Source organism: Chiloscyllium plagiosum, unplaced genomic scaffold (assembly GCF_037043375.1).
Source record: "Chiloscyllium plagiosum isolate Xiang-an unplaced genomic scaffold, Cpla_swu_hap1 HiC_scaffold_16, whole genome shotgun sequence".
NCBI lineage: Eukaryota > Metazoa > Chordata > Chondrichthyes > Orectolobiformes > Hemiscylliidae > Chiloscyllium > Chiloscyllium plagiosum.
In genome coordinates this window covers 43,486,294-43,508,708 of record NW_028270154.1, presented here as the reverse complement: position 1 = coordinate 43,508,708, position 22,415 = coordinate 43,486,294, and the positions used below count along the sequence as shown (strand labels likewise).

At 41.5% G+C, this 22,415-nt stretch overlaps 1 protein-coding gene across 2 annotated transcripts in view; it reads left to right on the top strand.

Annotated features, from left to right (window-relative positions):
- LOC122556645 (A disintegrin and metalloproteinase with thrombospondin motifs 2-like) overlaps positions 1-22,415 on the top strand; it is a 377,553-nt gene that overhangs the window by 140,160 nt on the left and 214,978 nt on the right. Inside the window, exons 1-2 of one of the 2 annotated variants that reach the window (XM_043703613.2) lie at positions 6,273-9,124; positions 9,443-9,801. In XM_043703613.2, coding sequence (XP_043559548.1) covers positions 9,043-9,124; positions 9,443-9,801 — 441 coding nt within the window. In that variant the 5' untranslated portion in view covers positions 6,273-9,042. Of the gene's footprint in view, positions 1-6,272; positions 9,125-9,442; positions 9,802-22,415 lie in introns of those variants that run through there. The other variant, XM_087995344.1, reaches the window with a different exon arrangement.

Below are 22,415 nucleotides of genomic sequence, written 5' to 3'. Positions count from 1 at the left end.
TTCATTTTTAGCCATGGATTATGCAACTTTCTGAAAGATTTGCTATTTGCCTATTCGCTTATGTGTCAGGTAATAACTAATTTCACCTGCTCTCCAGAATAGAGCTAGCTTACTTTTGCTCACATCTGAAAGTAAGACTAAATTTCAGTTAAAAGTTAATTGCAAGAAAGAAAGATGACAATTTTTTGAACAAAAAAGATTTACGTGCTAACTCAATAATCTCACAATAATTGCTTAGTTTGGTTAGGATTACCAATTTTAGACTCAATGATGAGTAAGATATTCACTTTTTGAATGCTATAAAAATAGAAACATACTCAATGCCAGGAACAGAATCAAGCGTTCAGCCTTTCAAACCTGCTGTGCCACATCTTTTAGATTATAGCTGATCCAGAGCTCAATGCTATTTACAGTCTTTATACCATATATATTAGTACCCTTACCTAACAAAAATATTTCTATTTCAGTCTTGAGAGATCCATTTGTCTGAGTGTTGACAGCTTTTTGGAGAAGATAGAGTTCTAGATTTCCAATAGCATTTGTGTCAAAAAAGTGCTTATTGATTTTGCTCCTGAATGGTCAATCTTTAATTTAAGATTTTATCCCTTTTTCCTTGATTTCTTTATTACAAGAAATGGTTTCACCATATCTACTGCGTCCAATCATTCTTAACATTTTTAACACCCCTCAATTTTCTAAGTCATTAATTATTTTATCACAGTCTGAATTGATTTCTCCCTCTTACATTTGTCTAAAGTTAATCCATTTTTGGACTAGTAGGAATCCTTAGATCAGCATTAAACACAGCAGACCATTGGCTCTTTCCACTGACACTGTAGTTTCCTCCCTTAGCACTGATATAATGCAGTCTCCAGGCTCAAGAGTCAAACTCCTGACAATACATTTCAGGTAGGTGTCCTTTTCATGTGATATGATTAAGCCTGAGCATCTCATTCTGCATATTATAAGTTACTTCAGCTTTTTAGCTTCCTTTCTGACTCTGTTTTATCTGGTTTTGAGGTGTAAACACTTAGGTAATCTGTAAGCACTTGAGAATACATGGATTTAAATCTTCCAGAGAATAAATTCCTATTTAAACAATTTAATTTAACCAGTTTACAATTGCATTAAAGGTTTACAGGTGAGGATCTAGTGTATGTGCACTATAGGTAGCTTGTGGAGCAGATCAAGCCCCACAGACAGCAGAGTTGAATTCTGATGAAATATCATTGCAAGCATAATTCCTTTGCAACACAGTGAACTGAGGAAATGAGGTTTGCAATTCATCTGCATTATTTACCTCAATGTTTGACAACAATATAATTGTTACACAATTATTAAGAATGCTGTGAATGGAGCTTAGTTTAAAGATGGTTCATAGATTTGCTGACATCTGCTTATTCTCTAATTTGATTGGATTTGTCCTGTGTAGAAATAAAAGCAACAGTAGATTCCTTCAAGTTTGACAAGTAGTTGGAAGAGATTACTGATAATTATTGTTTTGAACACTGTTAGTGCTTTTATTACATAATTATTACATTGCATAGTAATTACATACAATTTTACACTTTACTATAAATATTATTTTTTAAAATGATGCTGATATTTCCAATCAATTGTAATGTAACATAATACATTACAAACATAAAATTTAACAATATTGTGTAGTAAAAGATGGCATGAAGGTCTGAAGGAAAAACTTGTTACTATCGTATATAAACTGTCCCTGATGAACATGTTTTCTTATTAGAGGTTTTTTGACATGTTATCCTCAACCAACACCTGAAAGAGATCAGATTATTTATTTCATTGCTTTTTGTGTGGATTTACTCTTCAAACATTGGTTGCTATACTTCAAAGTCCTTTTGGACATCCAGAAAGGTACTAGACATATACACATCTTTCATTACTTCATATCAATGTCACTCAGACTTAGTTCAAATAATCAGCAAAGATAAGCGCCAAAAAAAAGGGAAAAGACAGAGATCGCTGAATCACAGTTTTTTTAAAAAAAGCTCCAAATAGCGCCTTGTCACAGCCATTGTTCATAATTAAGAAAAGCTGAACTTAGTCTAATTCATAAATAGTTATTCATTTGATTGTTGTGTTTTCAGAATGTTACTTCGATTAAGACTTTCTAATGTGGGTGACCAAGTTCAATGAAAAATATATCATACAGATCACATTGTCCTCACTGAGCAAAATTATATCATGTATATTTTAGCACACTGTCAGTGTTTGAAGTTTCTTCACTATTACGACTCTTGGCCTATATCCAATCCGAAAGTCAAATAGTCAGAGCCATAAACTTGGAAGTAGCGAAAGTAAGGCAGTGTAGAAGTGATTTGTTAAAGTAAAACTGGCAGCAAAGACAAATGGCTAAGAGTTTTAAATTATAGTTTCAACATTATAATGATTCAGAACTTTCCTTTTACAGCTTTGAAGAAGCAAAAATAGCCCTACCCTTCTGCCCAAAGTGAAATAAACTGTTTTTTTTTGTTAACAGCAGATCTATTAAGTTGGACACAAAGAAATATTCATCTAAGAGAATTATTTATTGACTTTTCTAAATGACATATAGGGCAGAGCTCTATGGATTTTCTGCAGTTAGGAAACCAGGCAGGTGCAACTTAAATAAATGCTGAGCCATGCCCAACACTAGCTCTCCCACTATGATTTTATGAATCAAAAGTGAGGAGCTGGAAAAACACAGCAGGTCAGGCAGCATCTGAGGGGCAGGAGATTTTACATTTCCGGCATAAGCCCTTCGTGATTTTATGAATGGAAGGGAAAATGCAGGTGTGCCACCCATCTGTTACCCAAATGAAATCCTTAAATTGGCAACAATACCCAATTACAGGCCTCATCCCTATACTTCATTGATTTAATGAGCAGCAGGAGAGGCCTTTGTCCAACATATAGCCCTGCAGATTAAACTCTCTGGATTGCTTGTCAGTCAAAGAGTTTGCCTCCTTCTTGGCCCCCATATGTTAATTGAAGGCCGTCCCCACAGTTTTGCCTCCCCAAAGCCACTCTGCAACACTTGCCCTCTCCTCATGCTTCTCCAATCCAGGGTCTTGCCAACCCAGTCCCAGTGAAATCCCAGATTTACTTGGCTTGGGGATATCCTTTCTGTTCTTCTTCCTCTGCGGATTCCTGTGAGATTGGCAGTGACCACTGATGCTGGCATGGCATGGGATGAGCAAACGGATGTGGCTTACAGCTGAAAATTCTTGGAATATGGGTGTTACTGGCTACACCAGCATTTATTGTCCATCCCTAATTGACATTGAGAAGGGCGGTCCTCTTGAATTGCTTCAGCCCTTGTTCAGCCTTCTCATCCACAATGGTGTTAGGGAGGAGGTAGCAGCATTTTGAGTGAAATAGTTACAACATACTTACAAGTTAGTATAATAAATGGCTTGGAGAGGATTTTGCAGGTGGTGCTGTTCCCATGTATCTGCTGCCCTTGCCCTTCTAGATGGTTGAGGTTGTCAAGCTGTTGTCAAGCTGTTGTCAAAGGAGCCTTGATAAGTTTGCAGAGGGCCTGCTGTCATTGTATAATCCAATCAACTGAGTGATAACTATCCTTTCACATAATCTGCATTGATTGGAGTTCAAGTTTTAGAACACAAGCATCTATTTGAGGAATAACTTCTAACATTGTAGACTGAAAATGTGTAATTGAGTTCCTAGTCAGGGTGTGACAATTCCAAACTGCAATTACTAAAAGTGATTATATATTGGGAATATTTGACTCCTCTTATTTTGCTATGTCCTTACACTATTTTTGTCATGTAATGTCTCATTAGTAAATTAAATCTGAATTTAATGAACTCTTATTTGAAAAAAACTGAATTCTACTTGAAAGACACTTCATAATTGCTGCCATTATATAAAGGACTACATTTTTGCCAGACTATACATTCTGGTGCTAAATATGTTCAGGTTTTTACATCATTAACCAAGGCTCTTGCACTTCAAACTAAATGCTGTAGAAAGCACTTGTTTTGTACTTGGGTAATGCACATGGTTTTAAAAGGTAGTGGTGCATGATGATGCCCTGTTATTGTAATTGCTTCCAACAATGTATTTAATAAAAACTGAAGTATCTTAGGCTCATGATTAGTCCAGTAGAAATATTTTTTAGTTAAGATTCCTATGATTTCTTTCTAAGACAATACCAATTCAATGTTACATAAGGCACTTGGTAAGGAATGAAACCATAAAGGGCAATGTTCCATAAATATTATGATTCTGCTCAAAGTATTTTGTACCATCATCTAAAATAACTCTAAAAATGAAATCCAAATTCTTCATTCCTAAAAAAAAATGAACAGAAATATCAATTTTCTTGCTGCTGTAGAATGTTTGATTGCTTTTTTGGAGGTAAACAATTCCATATTTATACATTGAGATAGATTTCACAATCACTGGCAAAGCAACACTGCTGCTCACGGCTGTCCTTGAAGAAAATAACTGACGAAAATCTAGTAGTCTCCGTGGCACAGACTTTCTTTTACCCAATACCTTTTGATTATGGTGCCAAGTCAAGGGAGTCTCCACTATCTCTGGGGCATCATCACCACATGGAACGAGCAGCTAATCACACCAAAGCATTCGCACAAATAACAAACCAGGAAGTATAGCCAATTGAATTTACTTCACTTTTAGTTTTTAAATGGTATAGGTAATGAAGAAAATATGGTGTATACAAGGGATTAAGATGCAAGCTAGAATATTAGAAATGAATTTTAAACAATTAAAATATCATAATGAAGAAATTTGGAAGTTAGCACTTTCCGAGCTAATAAGGCTATTTGACAGTAATTAAGTATGCTGTTAAAATTTCAACATTATTGCTACTTTCAGCTTGGAGCTCATGATGAACGACACAACTATTACAGTACAGGATGAAGTTACATTGCGTACAATGTTCATTCTAAAGCAAATCAAAAAGAATTTGAGTCCCACGGTCCTTCATCTAGTTCAAGTGTTTTGTTTTAAATTCACCCCATGAATATGAAATATTCCCTGACTCACCTGCTCTACAAGACAAAGTATTCTATATTCCAATAAGCTCTGCATAAAATAAGTTTCTCCTTACCGCTCTCCTCAGTCTAATGGTAACTATAAATTGATGACTTCTTTGTCGCTGGTTCCCAAACCAGAGCAAATAATCTTTTTATGTGCAGCTTAGCAAAACCTTTCAGAATTTTGAAGTATCTATTACATATCTAACTTTCTCTATATGCTTCTGTAGAAAAGAAGTATATTAAATACATGGGAGTTGTCCATGTTATCAAGAAAGATGCTTTGCCATTACAAGGCTTCCTAATCAATGTCATTTTAAAGGTCATCACTTATCTGCTGGTTGCACACTTAATCTCTGAGTTAGTGATTGTGGATTTAATCTCTACTATGAATATTAACATACATTCTTGATTGAAATTGTGGTATCGTACTGAAAGATTATTACTCCACTGACAGAGGTGCAGAGTTGAGATTTTAAATAGTGACCCCTTCTGCATATTCAGATGAATGTAAGGATTCTATGACAGCATTTAAAGAAGAATATTGAACTCTAAAACCACCCGGTCTAATATTTCTCTAATCAGTACAGATTAACTGGCCACTCACTTATTTGCTGTTTATACAGTTTTACTGTGGCAAAACAAAACTTTCCATTCTTCCTATCAATGCCTAGGTTTCAGAAGTAATCTATGGCCTATTAGTTGCTTTAGAATGTGATGAGACAGTATGGCCCATATATTCCAGTTAGAGTTGGAAACCATATTTACACCCCTGATTGTGGGTTGTTTAAAATACACTACCTATTGTTGGATAACTTGCACAATGGAGATTCCTGAACAGGGGCTTCCTGTTTTACACCTATCCAGGAATCCTCAAACCTAATAATGTAGAAAATCATCATAGAAAGCACACCATTTTTTACAGTACTGAATGTCATATTCTATAGTTTACATATACAGTAGATACTATGACAGGTTAATAATGTAAGGTAAATGAGGGAGTTAGGTTGCCAGTTTGGTGAATGGAGTGGGCAGGATGCCAGATGGGTACAATTCCAGGTAGGTAGAGTGTGTTAGGTAAAGAATAATGCTTAGGTTAGGTCCAGTGGTAGTGGGGAGGAATGGTTTGGTTTACGGGGATGTTATGTTGGTGGGACAATTTGTTTGGATTTTTTTGAGTGGGGCATGCGTGGGAAGTTGAGGTTGAGGGAGTGTTGGGATAAGAGCAGGGGTGGGCTCAGGAGGTTGGGATAAGAGCAGGGGTGGGGGTGGGAGTTGATTTTGGAATCAGATGTTAGCTCGAGTCAGGGGAGTGTTAGGTTGGTTGACAAGGTGATGGATCTGGCTTCGGGTGGGGAATAGGTGGATGGGGAAATGTTGGGTTGTGTCAATACAGAGGAATGGAATGGGGCCTGTGTATTTGGTTTGGTTGAGTTGGGGGTGTAGAATCAAGTGGGGTGGTGGCTGTGAAGAGGATATCAGGTTGGGGAGGGTTGATGTCAGCTAATACTGGGGGCCATTTAGTTTGCAGCAGAGGTAGCTGTGATGTGTGGTAAGAGGGGGTGATGTTTCATTAGGTCAGCATGGGCTTCAGGTTCAGCAGTGTTGGGTTGGATCAGGGATCTAGGTACTGAGACATACAGTGGGGCATAGGTCCAGGGATATCAGCTTGGGATGGTTGTGTAGTGTGGGGCTGACAGATCAGTGGTGAGTTGGAGGTTCAGATTAATAGTTACTCATTTGGGTCCAGATGCAGGAGCATTGCTCACTGGAATTTTTAATTTCCTGGATGATTGCCAGCTGCATCAGTAATTCGGTAGGGTCTCATTGTGCAACTTCAGTCTACACTGCTCCAATGACCATCCTCATATCAAAATACCTGGTGCTATATAAATGTAAGTTTGTTCTTTTAGTGGCAAGGCTGAGAACTCACTGAATTTGTCAGTTAACTCTGGGGAAAAGGGTTTTAATCTCAACAACAGAATTGTGAGGCTAGTCCCGAAAGACATTTAGCTTTTCTTGCTGCAACTACATATTTTGTGCTTGCATGTGTATTGAAAGATATTTAATTTATAAATATTAATATCATTTTTGAATTTTGGATTTATAAAAATGGAGATAGATTGATGTCTGTGAAGGTTTTCTTTGATAAAATGGTCAGAGTCTGTCCACAAGAATGATTAAATCCAACATTTCATCAAAAATTAGGTGACTGGAGACTCCTGTGTTTATACAACTGGTAGGATAAGTACAAGATCATTTTTTTCAGTTTCACATTTTCAGTTCACAAGAATCTAGGATGAGCAATCATTTATAAAAAAACATCTGTTCAAAAGATACCAGTGTTGAGTTTAGAGGGAAGTTTCGGTTCTCTCCTTGAAGGATATAGGGCAATCCTGGAAATGTGTTATTTCAAAGGGTTTAGTATATGGAATTTTCAAACAATGAGTGTTTGATTAGAAATTTGCAGATTATCAGAACTGAGAAAGTCTAGGCTCTCAAATTTATGGAAAGCTTCATGTTGGCAGATTTGGAAAAGACTGATAGTCTTGGACTGTGGTGATAATTCAAAGACACTATTGTGGGTCAGCTAAGTAGAAGCCTAAAGAGTTGAGATACAATTTATAATTTCTCTGGATCTGAGTCTCTGTAACGGATATTGTTACCCTCAACAGAGCTGAGATTGAATCTGGAGACTCCTATTCAGTATATTATAGTTTGAAATTCTATAGAAAAATGGAAATCATGAGGATGCTGGGAGTGTCTAGCACTGTGTCGGAGAAGTATAGCTCGATAATTATTTCCTCTGTAATACCACCAGGGTTGCTTATGAAGAAGCTCATTATCTGCCAGCAGCACAAAAGCTGGTAATGATAATCTGCATCTTAAAAAGTAGCTTCACAGGCAAAAACAGAAATTGTTGGACAAACTCGGACGGTCTGGGGAGAGAAATCAGAGTTAACGTTTCGGGTCCAGTGACCCTTCTTCAGAACAGAGTATAGCTAGGAAAAGGTGGTATTTATGCTGAAGACCGGGGGTGGGGACGGAGGGGAAGAGAGTAAAGGAGAGGTGGAGATAGATATTGGCTAGCACGTCATTTCTTCTGCTTTGGAAATCTCACAGGTAGCACAGGAACACTCTCTCGGACTGCCGCGTTCAAATACAACAGTTACCAATTACAATGTGAAGTAATAATGGAGGCAGATGAGGATGACATGCTATTGCAGTTTTTTTTCCCAAGACCTTGGTTATCCTTCTGTGGCCAGACTGAAACGAACGGCAACTTTCCCAGTAATTTTGAGTTTTTTTGTTGTTGTCTAATTGAGATAAACATCGGGTTTGAAAATAAACTCTGTCTTAAAGCAACTCAATGCAGGCGAGACTAGATTTAAAGATCGTGATTGTTTTTTCAAGTTCTAGCATTTGGTTTCCCTGCTTCTAAAGGTGAACGGTTTCGGAGTGCGAGTGATAGATTTGGGGATGTTTCAGATGCAGATTTGACAGGTTGGTGTAGAAGTCAGACTTGTGCGGCTGTCGACATTTCTTTCGTGGCTTTTAGGTGACCGGCCATTGCAACCTAGAGGGAGCCCTTGCTCAGCAGTGAGAGGGTACAAGGGAAACGGAATTCGTAACTTCTATCATCAGATCATTTCAAATCTTCCACTTCTTCACAGGGTCTAGATGTACACGTGGTGGAGCCAAAACTGCCTCCAATCCCAAATTGTTCTCCGTTGCAGTGCATGGCCGCAATCTGTCAATCACAGTGACTTCATGAGATACGTCCCGTGCTTTCAATATTTTTCCCAACCTCCCGGCCTCCGCTCCAGTGAGACCGAGTTAAAGGCTGGCTGAGGAAGAGGGTTCCAGGCAGCGCTGCCGGCACCGTGCCCCCCTCTGGTAGCCCGATGCTTTGGCACTGCACCGAGCCGCGGTCTTCAGTGGGCGCTCAAGTTTAAAGCCAGACCCCCCCCCCCCCAACAAGTTTCTGACACGACTTTGAAAGCGTGCAATGGATTACTTCAGCGGAACGCTGTACTTTGTCTTGTTAGCCCTGCTCGGAGCAGACGGCCTGTACCTCGCTCAGCATACAGGTAATATTTGGGCGTCTCCACTCGCACTCCTGTTTGAGCTGCAATACTTTCAGGATGGCGAGAATCCGTTGCTTTTTTTGGGGGGGAGGGGTGTGGGGAATAGGGATCTTAAGTTGTGTTCAGTTTGTTACAGCCAAATGCACAGTATTGATACAATCTTGCCATGAAATTGCCTGCTTTAGAAATACGATGCTAATTAAGCTTGCGGTTACCAACTTCAAAGCGACAGAATGTAAATAACTCAAGCGAACTCCTCCCGATAGTGTTAATGGCACAGATCGTTTTGAAAGTTTACCGCTGCATCTCTATCCATTGCAGATGCACTTCTGGACAAATTAACCAACTATGAGCTGATGACTCCGAGCAGCACAGATGTACAGGGGAGATTTCTGTCCCATGCTGTGTCAGCAGCTGGAAAAAGACGCTCTAAGAGGGACACTGGGAGTTTCCAGCAAGCTGCAGCTGACCAGCGCTTGTATTACAATGTGACGGTGTTCGGGCAGCAGTTTCACCTCCGGCTGAAACTCAACTCCAGGCTGGTGGCACCTGGAGCCACGGTAGAATGGCAGGACTCGAACGGCACTCACAAGGAGCCTCTCCACGGGGACTGCGTCTACTCCGGAGATATCACTGATGTACCGGGGACTTTAGTCGCCATCAGTAACTGTGATGGACTGGTAAGCAACATTTACTCCAACACATTAACCCCTTTCCTGCAGAGACAGCGCAGAATTCTACACCTGTCACATGATTTGAAAGGGTGGTTCTCATAATTTAACCCATGATACAATAGCTTTATGTATCCTAGACAAAGCAAGGAATAAAATCACGACTTATAATGGACATTTTGACTGCTTAGAATTATGCAAACTTCAGCATCTGCCTTATAGCTCAAGCTATTCAAGTTGATGGTTAATTCTAAAGTTCCTGTCTGCCACTCCCAATGTAAACATGCACACATGTCAATTTCTGTCAACACCTAGTAGTTGTGAACTCATTCAAAGGTATAAGTGCCCCAGGTCAATTTGCACAGGTAAGAATGTCATTCAGTTTTAAGGCATAACGAATTGTCCATTGAATAGCCGTGAGCATGATTTGAGAAGTATTTAGCTGTCAAGCCAGTATTCTTAAAAAAATCACATTCTTTAATTCAAATAGGTTCTGACCTGCGCCAAGGTGTAAAACTGACAAAATTTTGTTTTTGATTATTGAGTTCATAGTCATCAGATATGATGAGTTCATAACTGAAATCTAATACCCCAGCAACATCCAGATTAAACTTTGTCTATATTCTCCACAATCTTGGCATTCTTCAGGAAACATAGAGCCCAAAATTTATACACCATATTCCAGCAGAACCCTAAACAGTGCTTTGTTTTTTTTTATTCACTCATGGGACATTGGTGTTCCTGGTTGGGCTCTCATGAATGAATGAATGAATTAATTATGGAAATAGTCTAGGTCTTGATGCATTTAGAGACAGACTGCTTCAGTAGCTGGTGCTGAACATTGTGCAACGTTCAGTGAACATCCCCACTTCTGACTTTATAATGGAAAGAAGGACATTGAAGCAGCTCAAGATGGTTGGGCCTAGGACACTATCCTGATGAACTCCTGGAATTGAATCAACTGACCTCTAAAAGCCATAATCATCTTCTTTTGTGCTGGGTATGACTCCAAGCAACAGAGAGATTTTCTTTTTTTTAATCAAAGGGCAATGCTGTGTGATCAAAACAGTGAAGGGGAGGATAGGGACTAAATCAAAATAGAGTTGGAGGGGGAAAATAATGCACTCCACTCCCTGCGGCGCCCACCTCTCCCTGAACAACTCCAGGGTGTTGGTGGACACCGCGTGCGAGACTCATTTTTTTTAAGAGCCAGCTCTCAGAGTGAACAGCACCTCTGAAGAGAGTCTGTTTTTTTTTTTCTTTGCACACTCGCACACTCACACTGATCCAACTCTCAAAAGGGAAAACACCCGAGTGGCCAGTGACAAGCAGTGCCCTTAATCCCTATTTTGTTTTTTCCTTTTTTCCCCACACTACTGCCTAACTGTGGTAGTGCTTATATTTTTTCCCCAGCACCCACGGTGTGTGTGTGTGCAGGTATGAGACACAGTGAAAGACACAAGGTGCACAAATCTTTATTCAATTTCCGCCACCAGGAAGATAGAAAACACCCGAGTGGCCAGTGACAAGCACTGCCCTTCACATCAAAGGGCAATGCTGTGTGATCAAAACAATGAAGGGGAGGGTAGGGACTAAATCAAAATAGAGTTGGAGGGGGAAATAATGCTCTCCACTCCCCGCGGCGCCCACCTCTCCCTGAACAACTCCAGGGTGTTGGTGGACACTGCGTGCTCCTTCTCCAAGGACACCCGGGCCCTAACGTAACCGGGGAAGAGGGGCAGGCCCCCTCCACGGCCCGCTGCCTCGACCTGTTGATGGCCAGGCCCAGGAGCAGACCCACGAGGAGGACTTCAGACCTGCCCTCCTCAGTACCGGGTGCCCGAAGATCAGGAGCGTGAAGTGCAACCAAAAGCAGAGGAGGAGGTTTTTGAGAAAATCAAAAAGGGAATGCAAATGCCCACACCCAATATACACATGGTCCACGGACTCCACAGCGCCACAGAACAAGCAGTTGGGCTGGGAGTCCGTGAACCTCTGCGGTTGCAGGGGACTGCTGCGTGCAGCACCCTCCACCCCAGATCCCCGAGAGAAAGGGGGAGGACTCCCGCGCAGAGAGCCCTCCACTGGGGATCCCCACCGCCCAGTGGCAAATGGGCACGCCAAGGCGTGTCCGGACGGTGGATGAAGGAGAAGAGGTGGACGGTGTGCAGCAGCAGTCTATACAGGGCCCGCCTTTTTACATCCTTAAAAGGGACAAAATGGAAATTCTGGAGGCGGCTCAGGTTGTGGGGCACAGGCTCCCGTGGGAAGTACAGGACCTTGGGGCCAATGTGAAATTCTGTCCGGGCTGGGGTGAGTGCAGATGGGATCCCACCGCACACCTGAGCGTCCTCCAACTGGTGCACTACGTCGGGTCTGAGCACCACCGTTTTAAGGCGAACAGAGAGATTTTTCCTCCCTCGCCCACTAATTCCTATTGGTTCCTGTTGTCGAAGGCTTGTTGATGCCACACTCAGTCAAATGCTGCCCTGATGTCGAGGGCTGTCTCTCTCATCTCTCCTCTGGAATTCAGTTCTTTTGTCCATGTTTGAACCAAGGCTGTAATGAGGTCAGGAGCTGAGTAGCCCTGGCGGAACCCAAACTGGGTGTCACTGAGCAAGTTATTGCTGAGCAGATGCTGCCTGATAGCACTGTTGATGACATCTTCTTTCACTTTACTGATGATTGGGATGAGACTGTGTGGCAGTAATTGGTCGGGTTGGATTTATCCTGCTGTTTTTGGACATTGTCGGCTAGGTGAGGTGTTGTAGCTGTGTTGGACATTATGGCTATGGAAGTTGCTAGTTCTGGAGCACCAGTCTTCAGTATTATTGCCAGAATGTTGTCAGGGCCCATAGCCTATGCAGTACCCAACACATCCAATTGTGTCTTGACATCACATGGCGTAAGGCAAAAGTGAGGACTACAGATGCTGGAGATTAGAGCCTAGAGTGTGGTGCTGGAAAAGCACAGCAGGTCAGACAACATGTGAGGAACAGGAGAATTGGTGTTTTGGGCAAAAGCCCTTCATCAGGAATCACGTGGAGTAAGTTGAATTGTTTGAGGACCGACATCTGTGATGCAGGGAATCTGTGGAGGAATCTGAGATGGATCATCCACTAGGCACTTCTGGCTGAAGATTGTTGCAAATACTTCCACCTTGTCTTTTGCACTGATGTACTAGTCTCTTCCATCATTGAAGATGGGGATATTTGTAAAGCCGCCTCCTCCAGTGAGTGGTTTGATTCCTCATCACCATTCGTGACTGGGTGTGACAGGACTGCAGAGCTCAGGTCTGATCTGTTGATTGGGGGAATGCTTAATTCTGTCTATCACTTGCTGCTTATGCTGTTTGGCATGCAGCTTTACCAGGTTGCCAGCTTTGTTTTAGGTATGCCTAGTGGAGCTCCTGGCATGTTCTCTTACGCCCTTCATTAACTTCTTTGTTTTGTACTTAGCTGCCCTATTGAAAATGTTAAGTGTTCCAAACACTTTAGTAATTGCCTTGTCAACGTGCCCTGCCAACTTCAAGGATTTGTATCTCCACTGCCATGTTCCTTCTGTTCTTGTAATTCCTCCATGATAGTACCCAGACCAGCTATCCATGTTGGTTCACCCAACGTGCATCACTTCACAATTATTCACATTAAATCCCATCTGCTGCTTAGCCACCATTTCATAATTTTGTGTTCCTGAAATTTATTAATATCCTACCATGTTGCTAAATCTGGTAACATATGCATATTTCTAAATTGCACTTTATATGTACACATGTAAGTCTCTATATATAACCAGAAAAACTGTGATCTTCACATTGATTCTTGAGTGAATTCCACTTGGGGGGAATCTTCAATCTGAAAAATATATGTTCATCACTACTCTGTTTGTTATTACCTGGCCAATTATGCATGAAAATTGCCTCTCCCCAAATCCTGTGATGTGGTACATTATATGAAATGCCCTTTGATAATCCATGTTAAACATCTACTTCATTGCCTTTATCAAACTTTCTTTCTATCTAATTTCATCCTGTCCAGGCTCTGCTATCCTTTCCTAAAACAAAATGGTTTTCTGCAACAGAGCCTTAATCCTTATTTTATTGTGAATACCAAAGTATTCACTTCAGCACATCTGTCATACTTTCTGCCTCCACCAGGGCAGGTGTTTTGTTTTTGGTCTGTCTCATCATTCCTTTTGGGTGTAGGACATACCTAAATCTTCTAAGCTAATCTAAAACCATTTTTAAAAATTTTCTGATCTCCTTGTATCCTTTTTCACTTTTTCCTTACACTCTGTATCTTGCCTGACTTCCAACTGAATTCTGGTACAGACATTTGTCAAAGGTTTTTCTGTTTTGTTTTAAGATCTGTATTCTTCATTAGGCAGTGAGTTCTTGCTTTGGACATCTACCTCATCAACTCCGTCTGTTTTCTTTCTATTTTTTCTTCTTTGGAGCCTTTTGCAGAGGGTTAGTCGGCAGCTGGCATTTGGGGCCAATGATGGCAAAGCTTCTTCAGCGACTGGTGGTGGACTTTTCAAAGTGGTGGCATTGACAAGGTAACATTTCAGAAGGGCAGCTGGAGCAGGACTCTTTGGTGAGGTAGCAGCCTTGCCTGGTAGCAGAACCAGGGACTCTTGGTTGCAGAAGGACTCTTGCAATTGGTGGGATAGTGGTGGCAGTGTGGTATGCCTGGAGTGGGTACTCCTGGTATTGTCAAGGCAGCAACAGTACTGGGGACTCCTTGTTGCAGGGCAAGTGTGTGTGTTTAGCATGAGGCCCAGCATTGGTGGTGGTGGTGGTGGTGAGGTGGGCCGAGCGGCACAGATGGCACCTGAAGAGTGGCAATCACTACATTGGTAGGTCCAGTGCAGGTGCCAAGATGGTGAAGATGAGGAGGCAGCGCAGATGTCACTGGTGAGCTGGATCAGGACTAGTGACTCTCTTTCAGTTATACCTTTTTATTTAAATATTCTAAATGGCACCAGATTGTGGTGACAGTTGAAGCTTTTCACCGTTTTCACAGTAAAATACAAGTGACAATAAATCATTCAACTTCAACTTCTTTCTTCTTTATTTGAGTGCTTTGCTTTCTGCCAAAATCCCACATTTACCGTGAATACCACTTCCAGATGGTACAAAGGTGTTTACCTGCTTTGTTATGACCTGATGCCGTTGAAACAACCAACGGGAACGGCGCCTTTCAAACGTTGTTTTCAACACAGATGAAATAGATCCCTCCTCTGATCACTGAAACTGACTGTCTTCCAGTTAGATATTTTTACCAGTAATTTTCTTTGTTCCCTTTCCCGATCTACTTCCAACGTATTATCAGATGTTTCCAACTGGAAGACTTCACTTTCCCTACTCCATTTCTCAGAATGAGATTTTAGTTTAGATTAGATTAGATTATGTACAGTGTGGAAACAGGCCCTTTGGCCCAACAAGTCCACACCGACCCTCTGAAGAGCAACCCACCCAGACCCATTCCCCTTCACCTAACACTACAGGCAATTTAGCATGGCCAGTTCACCTAACTTGCACATTTTTGGCCTGTGGGAGGAAACCGGAGTACCCGGAGGAAACCCACGCAGACACAGGGAGAATGTGCAAACTCCTTCCCACCTCAACTGTCTGTGTGGAGTTTTCACATTCTCCCCGTGTCAAGATCCAACAATTAAGGTGCAGACATGTTGATTTAAGAAAGTTCTCCTGTATATATTTTTGAAATTCTTCATCATCTTTTCATTTTACATTCTCTTCTCACTGTGTGGGTAATTTGAAGTTCTGTATTCCCCCTTGGTGTTTGTTACATTTCACTGATATTGGCCAATAGATTTTTAACTCATTCTCTGTCTCACTATTTGGAAGTCTACAGCAGACATAGAGCAGTATAACAACTCAATTTTTGTTCCTTAACTCTAGTTAAATAGGTTAAGTCTTTGAACTCCAATATATAATTCACCTGTGGAACTGTAATACTATTCTTGTTTAATGCTGTCAACATCACCATCTCCCTTCCTGCCCTCCTGAATACATTCTTGCCCGGAATATTTAAGTATTGTTCTTACCCATGTTTAACCAAGGTCTCCCGCATGTCCATTAATATCATAATCTCAAATTTAAATCTGCACTTGTACTTTTGCCAAGCTTATTATTGATTTTGAGGGGCTCTTTATCACAATTAACAAACACAACATAGGCAGTCCACAACTTGTACCATTTGTTTAATAGCTTATTGAATTTGTTAAGAAGCAGTGGTTAGATATGATATGTCAGTTAATAAAAAGCAGGTGACTATGACTGACAGATAAGAATGCCTCATTGATCCCATGGTTGTCCTGTAAAATGGAAGAGTAGGGGCGTTGATTTTGATGTGGTCCCTTTATCTATGTTGCCTTTGATCTTCCCTTGGGTCTGTGGAGGGGAAAACTCATAATCTTCTCCCCAGAAGTTGGTAACATGTTTCCCAGGATCCCCCTGCTCATAAGCATCTCACCCCACCTATCACTGTTGATATACCTTACTCTGGGGCCAAGCCTTTTGATGCTGTATCAATCACCTGTTTCAACACACTTGGCTAATAACCAAGGATAGCTACTCGTGATGCTAGGATGACCATTGTTTCCTTGCCCACCTCCAATTAAAGGTTAGTTTTCATTCCCTCTAAGAATTAAAATTTTGGTTTTATAAAACACCACATTTATAATGGGGTAGTGTGGTATCTGATAAATCTTTTAACATGAGTCAGGACCTTCGCAATCCTTACAATCTTTCCATAGTTTTTGTTACGAGAGATCTGTTTATATTTTCCAAAAGCTAGTGACTGCTGTAACACCCAGGCGACACAGACAATATGAAGCACTTGAAAAAACTCTGTTCTAAAAAGGATCCCAATTTACAATAGTCCCTTGTTTGAGAAGGAAAGCTCAGTGGTTAGTACTGATGCCTCACAGTGCCAGGGACCCGGGTTCGATTCCAGCCTTGGGTGACAGTCTATGTGGAGTTTGCACATTCTCTCCATGTCTGCATGGGTTTCCTCTGGGTACTCCGGTTTCCTCTCACAGTTAAGATGTGAAGATTGGTCCATAGTGTTCACAGATGTATAGGTTAGTTGCATTAGTCAGGGGTAAATATAGGCTAGGGAAAATGGGTCTAGGTGAGTTACTGTCTGGAGGGTCGGTGTGGACTTGTTGGGCTGAAGGGCCTATTTTCACACTGTAGAGATTCTATTCTATACTGTAGGGATGCTAAGTATCCTTATTGATTCCTTAGTTAATTCTTAGCTAACCCATTTATTTCTAACATCTATATTTAGTTCCTTAATTTCTTAATTACACATCACATGTAATAGTCAAAGTTATTAGAATATGATCAGGCTATTGCTGAGCAGGAGTTGCTTGTTAGCCCTGTAGATGATACCTTCCATCACTTTACTGAGGATTGAGAGTAGACTGATGAGTGATAAATGGTTGGGTTGGATTTGTCTTGCTTTTTGTGTATAGGACATATCCGGGCAACTTTCTGCATTTTCAGGTAGATGCCTGTGTTGTAGCTGTACTGGAGCAGCTTGGCTAGGGACAGGGAACATTCTCGAGCATGTCTTCAGTACTATTGCCAGAATATTGTCAGCCATTACTACTCCATTCTGACACATTTACGTATATAATGGCTGCCACAGTTTATGCAGCAATCACAAGATTATAGCTAGCCAGCCAGTACACTAAAGGTACAATTACATTTCTCCAAACACACATCTTTTAATTCCAAGATGTAAGTCAACTTCTGGCTATTACCCTTCCTCATGCAGACTGTCCTTTCACTTTGTAATGATGACTTCCTAGTGAAGCACAGCACACCACTTGAAATTAACATCAGTGGTTTGTAGAAACATCTAATTCTCCTCTTATCTGTGCCATCTCCCCATTGTTCATCTGTGCCTCCCACAGTACTGTGGATTTACTTCTGGTTGTAATCATTATCCTCCGTAGAATACAGTTCTCGATTGAGTGCCATGATCCTGAGACATTCTGCACTATCTTCCTCTTCCTCCTAGTTTGCCTGTTGGTCTCAAATCGTGAATTTTCTGTCACTGTGGGGTGACTCCCTCTTGAAACATGCTATCTGTGAAACTCCCAATTGGCCTGTAGAGCAGTGATTCCTATGGCCCCTCAAGCTCAACAATTCTGAAGCTCTTTAGTAGAGCTAGTCAATTTAACCCTACCTTCCAACTTATTCCTCATTGTCTTGTGATTGATTTCCTTCAAATGTTTCACTGTTTGGTTAACAGTTAAGTCATTTTTTAGCTTTAATGTTCTTTCCCTGTAAAGTCAAACACTAAAAATCTAACTAACCATGTAAAGCACACTTCTGAAAACTAAATAGTTGCATAAACCATCAAACAAAAATCAATAAACTATATATTTTAAGTTACTCGCATTTCTCCACACACTATGCTGACTATAATGTCACTTGAGATTTACCCTCTGTGCTATTCATATTGCATTCTCCCAATAGTTGCAGCTGCTACTTTTCATGCACTGTTTTAATCTTTGGCCCTGGTTCTCCTGATTTCATTAGGCCCTATGGCAGGGAAGAATGGCATTTTACAGGTGCCTGTGAGTTTCAGTGTTGATGCTGTTGAATGCACTCCATGGTCCTTGCTAACCAAACTCCACATCATTCTGGGTTCTGCGTTATTGTCTACTATCTTTACGAGACCAGACGGGATTGAGGTTCAGAAGGAGGAGGTGTTTCCAATTTTGGAAAGTGTGAAAATAGATAAGTCCCCTGAGCCGGATTGGATTTTTCCTAGGATTCTCTGGGAGGAGATTGCTGAGCCTTTGGCTTTGATCTTTATGTTGTGATTGTCTACAGGAATAGTGCCAGAAGAATGGAGGATAGCAAATGTCCCCTTGATCAAGAAGGGGAATAGAGACAATCCTGATAATTATAGACCAGTGAGCCTTACTTCGGTTGTGGGTAAAGTGTTAGAAAAGGTTATAAGAGATAGGATTTATAATCATCTGGAAAGGAATAATTTGATTAGGGATAGTCAACACGGTTTTGTGAAAGGTAGATTTTGCCTCACAAACCTTATTGAGTTCTTTGAGAAGGTGACCAATCAGGTGGATGAGGGTGAAGCGGTTGATGTGGTGTATAAGGATTTCAGTAAGGTGCTTGATAAAGTTCCCAATGGTAAACTGTGTCACAAAATGCAGAGGCATGGGATTGAGGGTGATTTAGCAGTTTGGACCAGAAATTGGCTAGCTGAAAGAAGACAGAGGTTGGTGGTTGATGGCAAATGTTCATTCTGGAGTTCAGTCACTAGTGGTGTACTGCAAGAATCTTTTTGGGGCCACTGCTGTTTGTCACTTTTATAAATGACCTGGACGAGGGAGTAGAAGGATGGGTTAGTAAATTTGCAGATGACGCTAAGGTTGGTGGAGTTGTGGATAGTGAGGAAGGATGTTGCAGGTTACAGATGGACATAGATAAGCTGCAGAGCTGGGATGAGAAGTGGCAAATGGAGTTTAATGCAGAAAAGTGTGTGGTGATTTACTTTGCAAGGAGCAACAGCAGTGCAGAGTTCTGGGCTAATGGTAAGAGTGTTGGTAGTGTAGATGAACCGAGAGATCTTGGTGTTCATATACATGGATCCCAGAAGGTTGCCATCCAGGTTGATAGGTTTGTTAAGAAGGCATACAGTGTGTTAGGTTTTATTGGTAGAGGCATTGAGTTTCAGAGCCATGAGGTCATGTTGCAGCTGTACAAAACTCTGGTATGGCTGCACTTGGAGTATTGCATACAGTTCTGGTCATCACATTATAGGAAGGATATGAAAGCATGGGAGAGGATTCAGAGGAGATATACTAGGATGTTGCCTGGTATAGAGGGAAGGTCTTATGAGGAAAGGCTGAGGGACTTGAGGCTGTTTTCATTAGAGAGAAGAAGGTTGAGGTGACTTAATTGAGACATTAAATAGGATAGATAGTGAGAGCCTTTTTCCTTGGATGGTGATAGCTAGCATGAGGGGACATAGCTTTAAATTGAGGGGTGATAGATATAGGACAGATGTCAGAGGTAGTTTCTTTACTCAGAAAGTAGTAGGAGCATGGAACACCCTGCCTGCACAGTTGTAGACCCGCCAATTTAAGGGCATTAAATGGTCTTTAGATAATCATTTGGATGAAAATGGAATAGTGTACATTAGATGGGCTTCAGATTGGTTCCACAGGTTGGCACAACATCGAGGGCTGAAGGGCCTGTACTATCAGTTATTCACTTGCAATAAAAAGGATTGGAAAAGTCCTGAAAGTGGAATTAATTACTGAAACTCTGAAGTTGTGCCGAATAATTATGATGTCTGAGTGTGGTCCAATGAATTGAATCATTTTGTTAGATTTTCTACAGATAAAGTTGTGATGGAAATTTGAAATATTATTGCATGTAACTAGTATAGTACAATTTCTTGGTGGTTTGATCCTATAACCTGATTTTATGTGTACTTGTATGCATATATTGATTCAAAATCCTACATAATCTCATGCTTGAAAATTTTCTGAAAACTATCAAGGGGTCGTGGAGTAGATTTGGTTTTGTATTATTCCTGATGAAGGGCTTTTGCCTGAAATGTCAATTCTTCTGCTCCTCGGATGCTGCCTGACCTGCTGTCCTTTTCCAGCACCACACTCTTGACTTTAGTTTTATATTAACCTGCCTTTGAAGTTACTGCATACACCTATTTAAGAGATAGTGAGAACAAAACAGCTTTAAAGAAATCATCTTCATTCTTTCAGAGAGGAAAGAGGCAGTGTGATAATGGTCAAGGTGAGAGCTGTCTGGTGCTCTTGTTGCTTGGGGATATGAGTGATGTGATCAGCAATGATACATAGAATACATTTTGCAAATTTGTGCCATTATTATCCTTCTAAATAGAATCTACAGCATTATGGTTTCAAACCTCATTACAGCTTCTCTTGATACTTTCAATATGTTAATATGCTTTCAGACACAAAAGGAGCATGCTTTTTCCCTCAGAGCTCAATAGCCTCCAAGGTGATGAAGTTAGAGCATGGAGTTAAAAAGCCTGTGCTTGTGCTTTGTGCATTTCACCAGCTTGTGCTGGAGCAACTGTCCAGAGACTTGTTAAGGGGCTAATTGATGCGAAACTTTCCTCTTGGTATTTATTAAAGAATGTGCAAGATAGTTTGGCGGAGGGCACTTCTCCCTATTGTGTTCTCCTAACCTGTTAATGAGCTGTTTGGCACTGAACAGATTATTTAACAAAGCTATTTGTATCACCAATCAATGGTCATTTCACTGCTGGAGCTTTGAAGAGGACTTGCTTTTTATTAATTCTTGAGGATTCGTTATCCTGGCCAACATGAAATGCCCATTTCTAATTACCCTGGAGCAAGCTGCGGTGAGCTGCCATCTTGAACCATTGAAGTTCATCTGGTTTAGTGATACCCACAGTGTCATTAGAGAATATTGGCCCAGCGATATAGATTCATGCCTGGTTGATATGTGGCTTGCATAAGCACTTGCAAGTGGTGATTGATTCCATGACACTGCTGCCTTTATTCCTCTGAATGATAGGTTTAAGAAGGTGCATCAAAGCAGCCTTCGTGACTTGCTGTAAGTGTAACTTGTAGACTACCACAGTGTATCATGAAGAAGAGAGTGAGTGTTGAAAGTGAGGTGCCAGTCAAATTGGCTTATTTGTCATGAGCTTGTCAAGAGTAGCAGCTGCACCCATTCAGGAAACTGGACGGCAATACATCGCAATTCTGTTTTGTACCTTGTAGATGATGACAGACATTTGCAGTTCAAGAGGTACACTTTCTTGCTGCAAAATTCCTAGCATTTTATTGGCCACAGTATTTATAGAGTCCTAATGAAGGGCAATTTCCCCCCAGACGTGATCGATGATGCTCTCCACTGCATCTCCTCCACTTCCCGCTCCGCCGCCCCTGAGCCCCGCCCCTCCAATCGCCACCAGGACAGAACCCCAACTGGTCCTCACCTACCACCCCACCAACCTCCAGATACATCATATCATCCGTCGTCATTTCCGCCACCTCCAAACGGACCCTACCACCAGGGATATATTTCCCTCCCCTCCCCTCCCCTATCAGCACCTCCACACACATCATTTTACTGTATCCACTGTACCCGATGTGGCCTCCTCTATACTGGGGAGACAGGCCGCTTACTTGTGGAACGTTTCAGAGAACATCTCTGGGACACCCGCACCAACCAACCCAACCATCCCGTGGCTCAACATTTCAACTCCCCCTCCCACTCCACCAAGGACATGCAGGTCCTTGGACTCCTCCATCGCCAGACCATAGCAACACGACGGCTGGAGGAAGAGCACCTCATCTCCCGCCTAGGAACCCTCCAACCACAAAGGATGAACTCATATTTCTCCAGTTTCCTCATTTCCCCTCCCCCCACCTTGTCTCAGTCCCAACCCTCGAACTCAGCACCACCTTCGTAACCAGCAATCTTCTTCTTGACCTCTCCGCCCCCACCCCGACTCCGGCCTATCACCCTCACCTTAACCTCCTTCCACCTATCGCATTTCCAACGCCCCTCCCCCAAGTCCCTCCTCCCTACC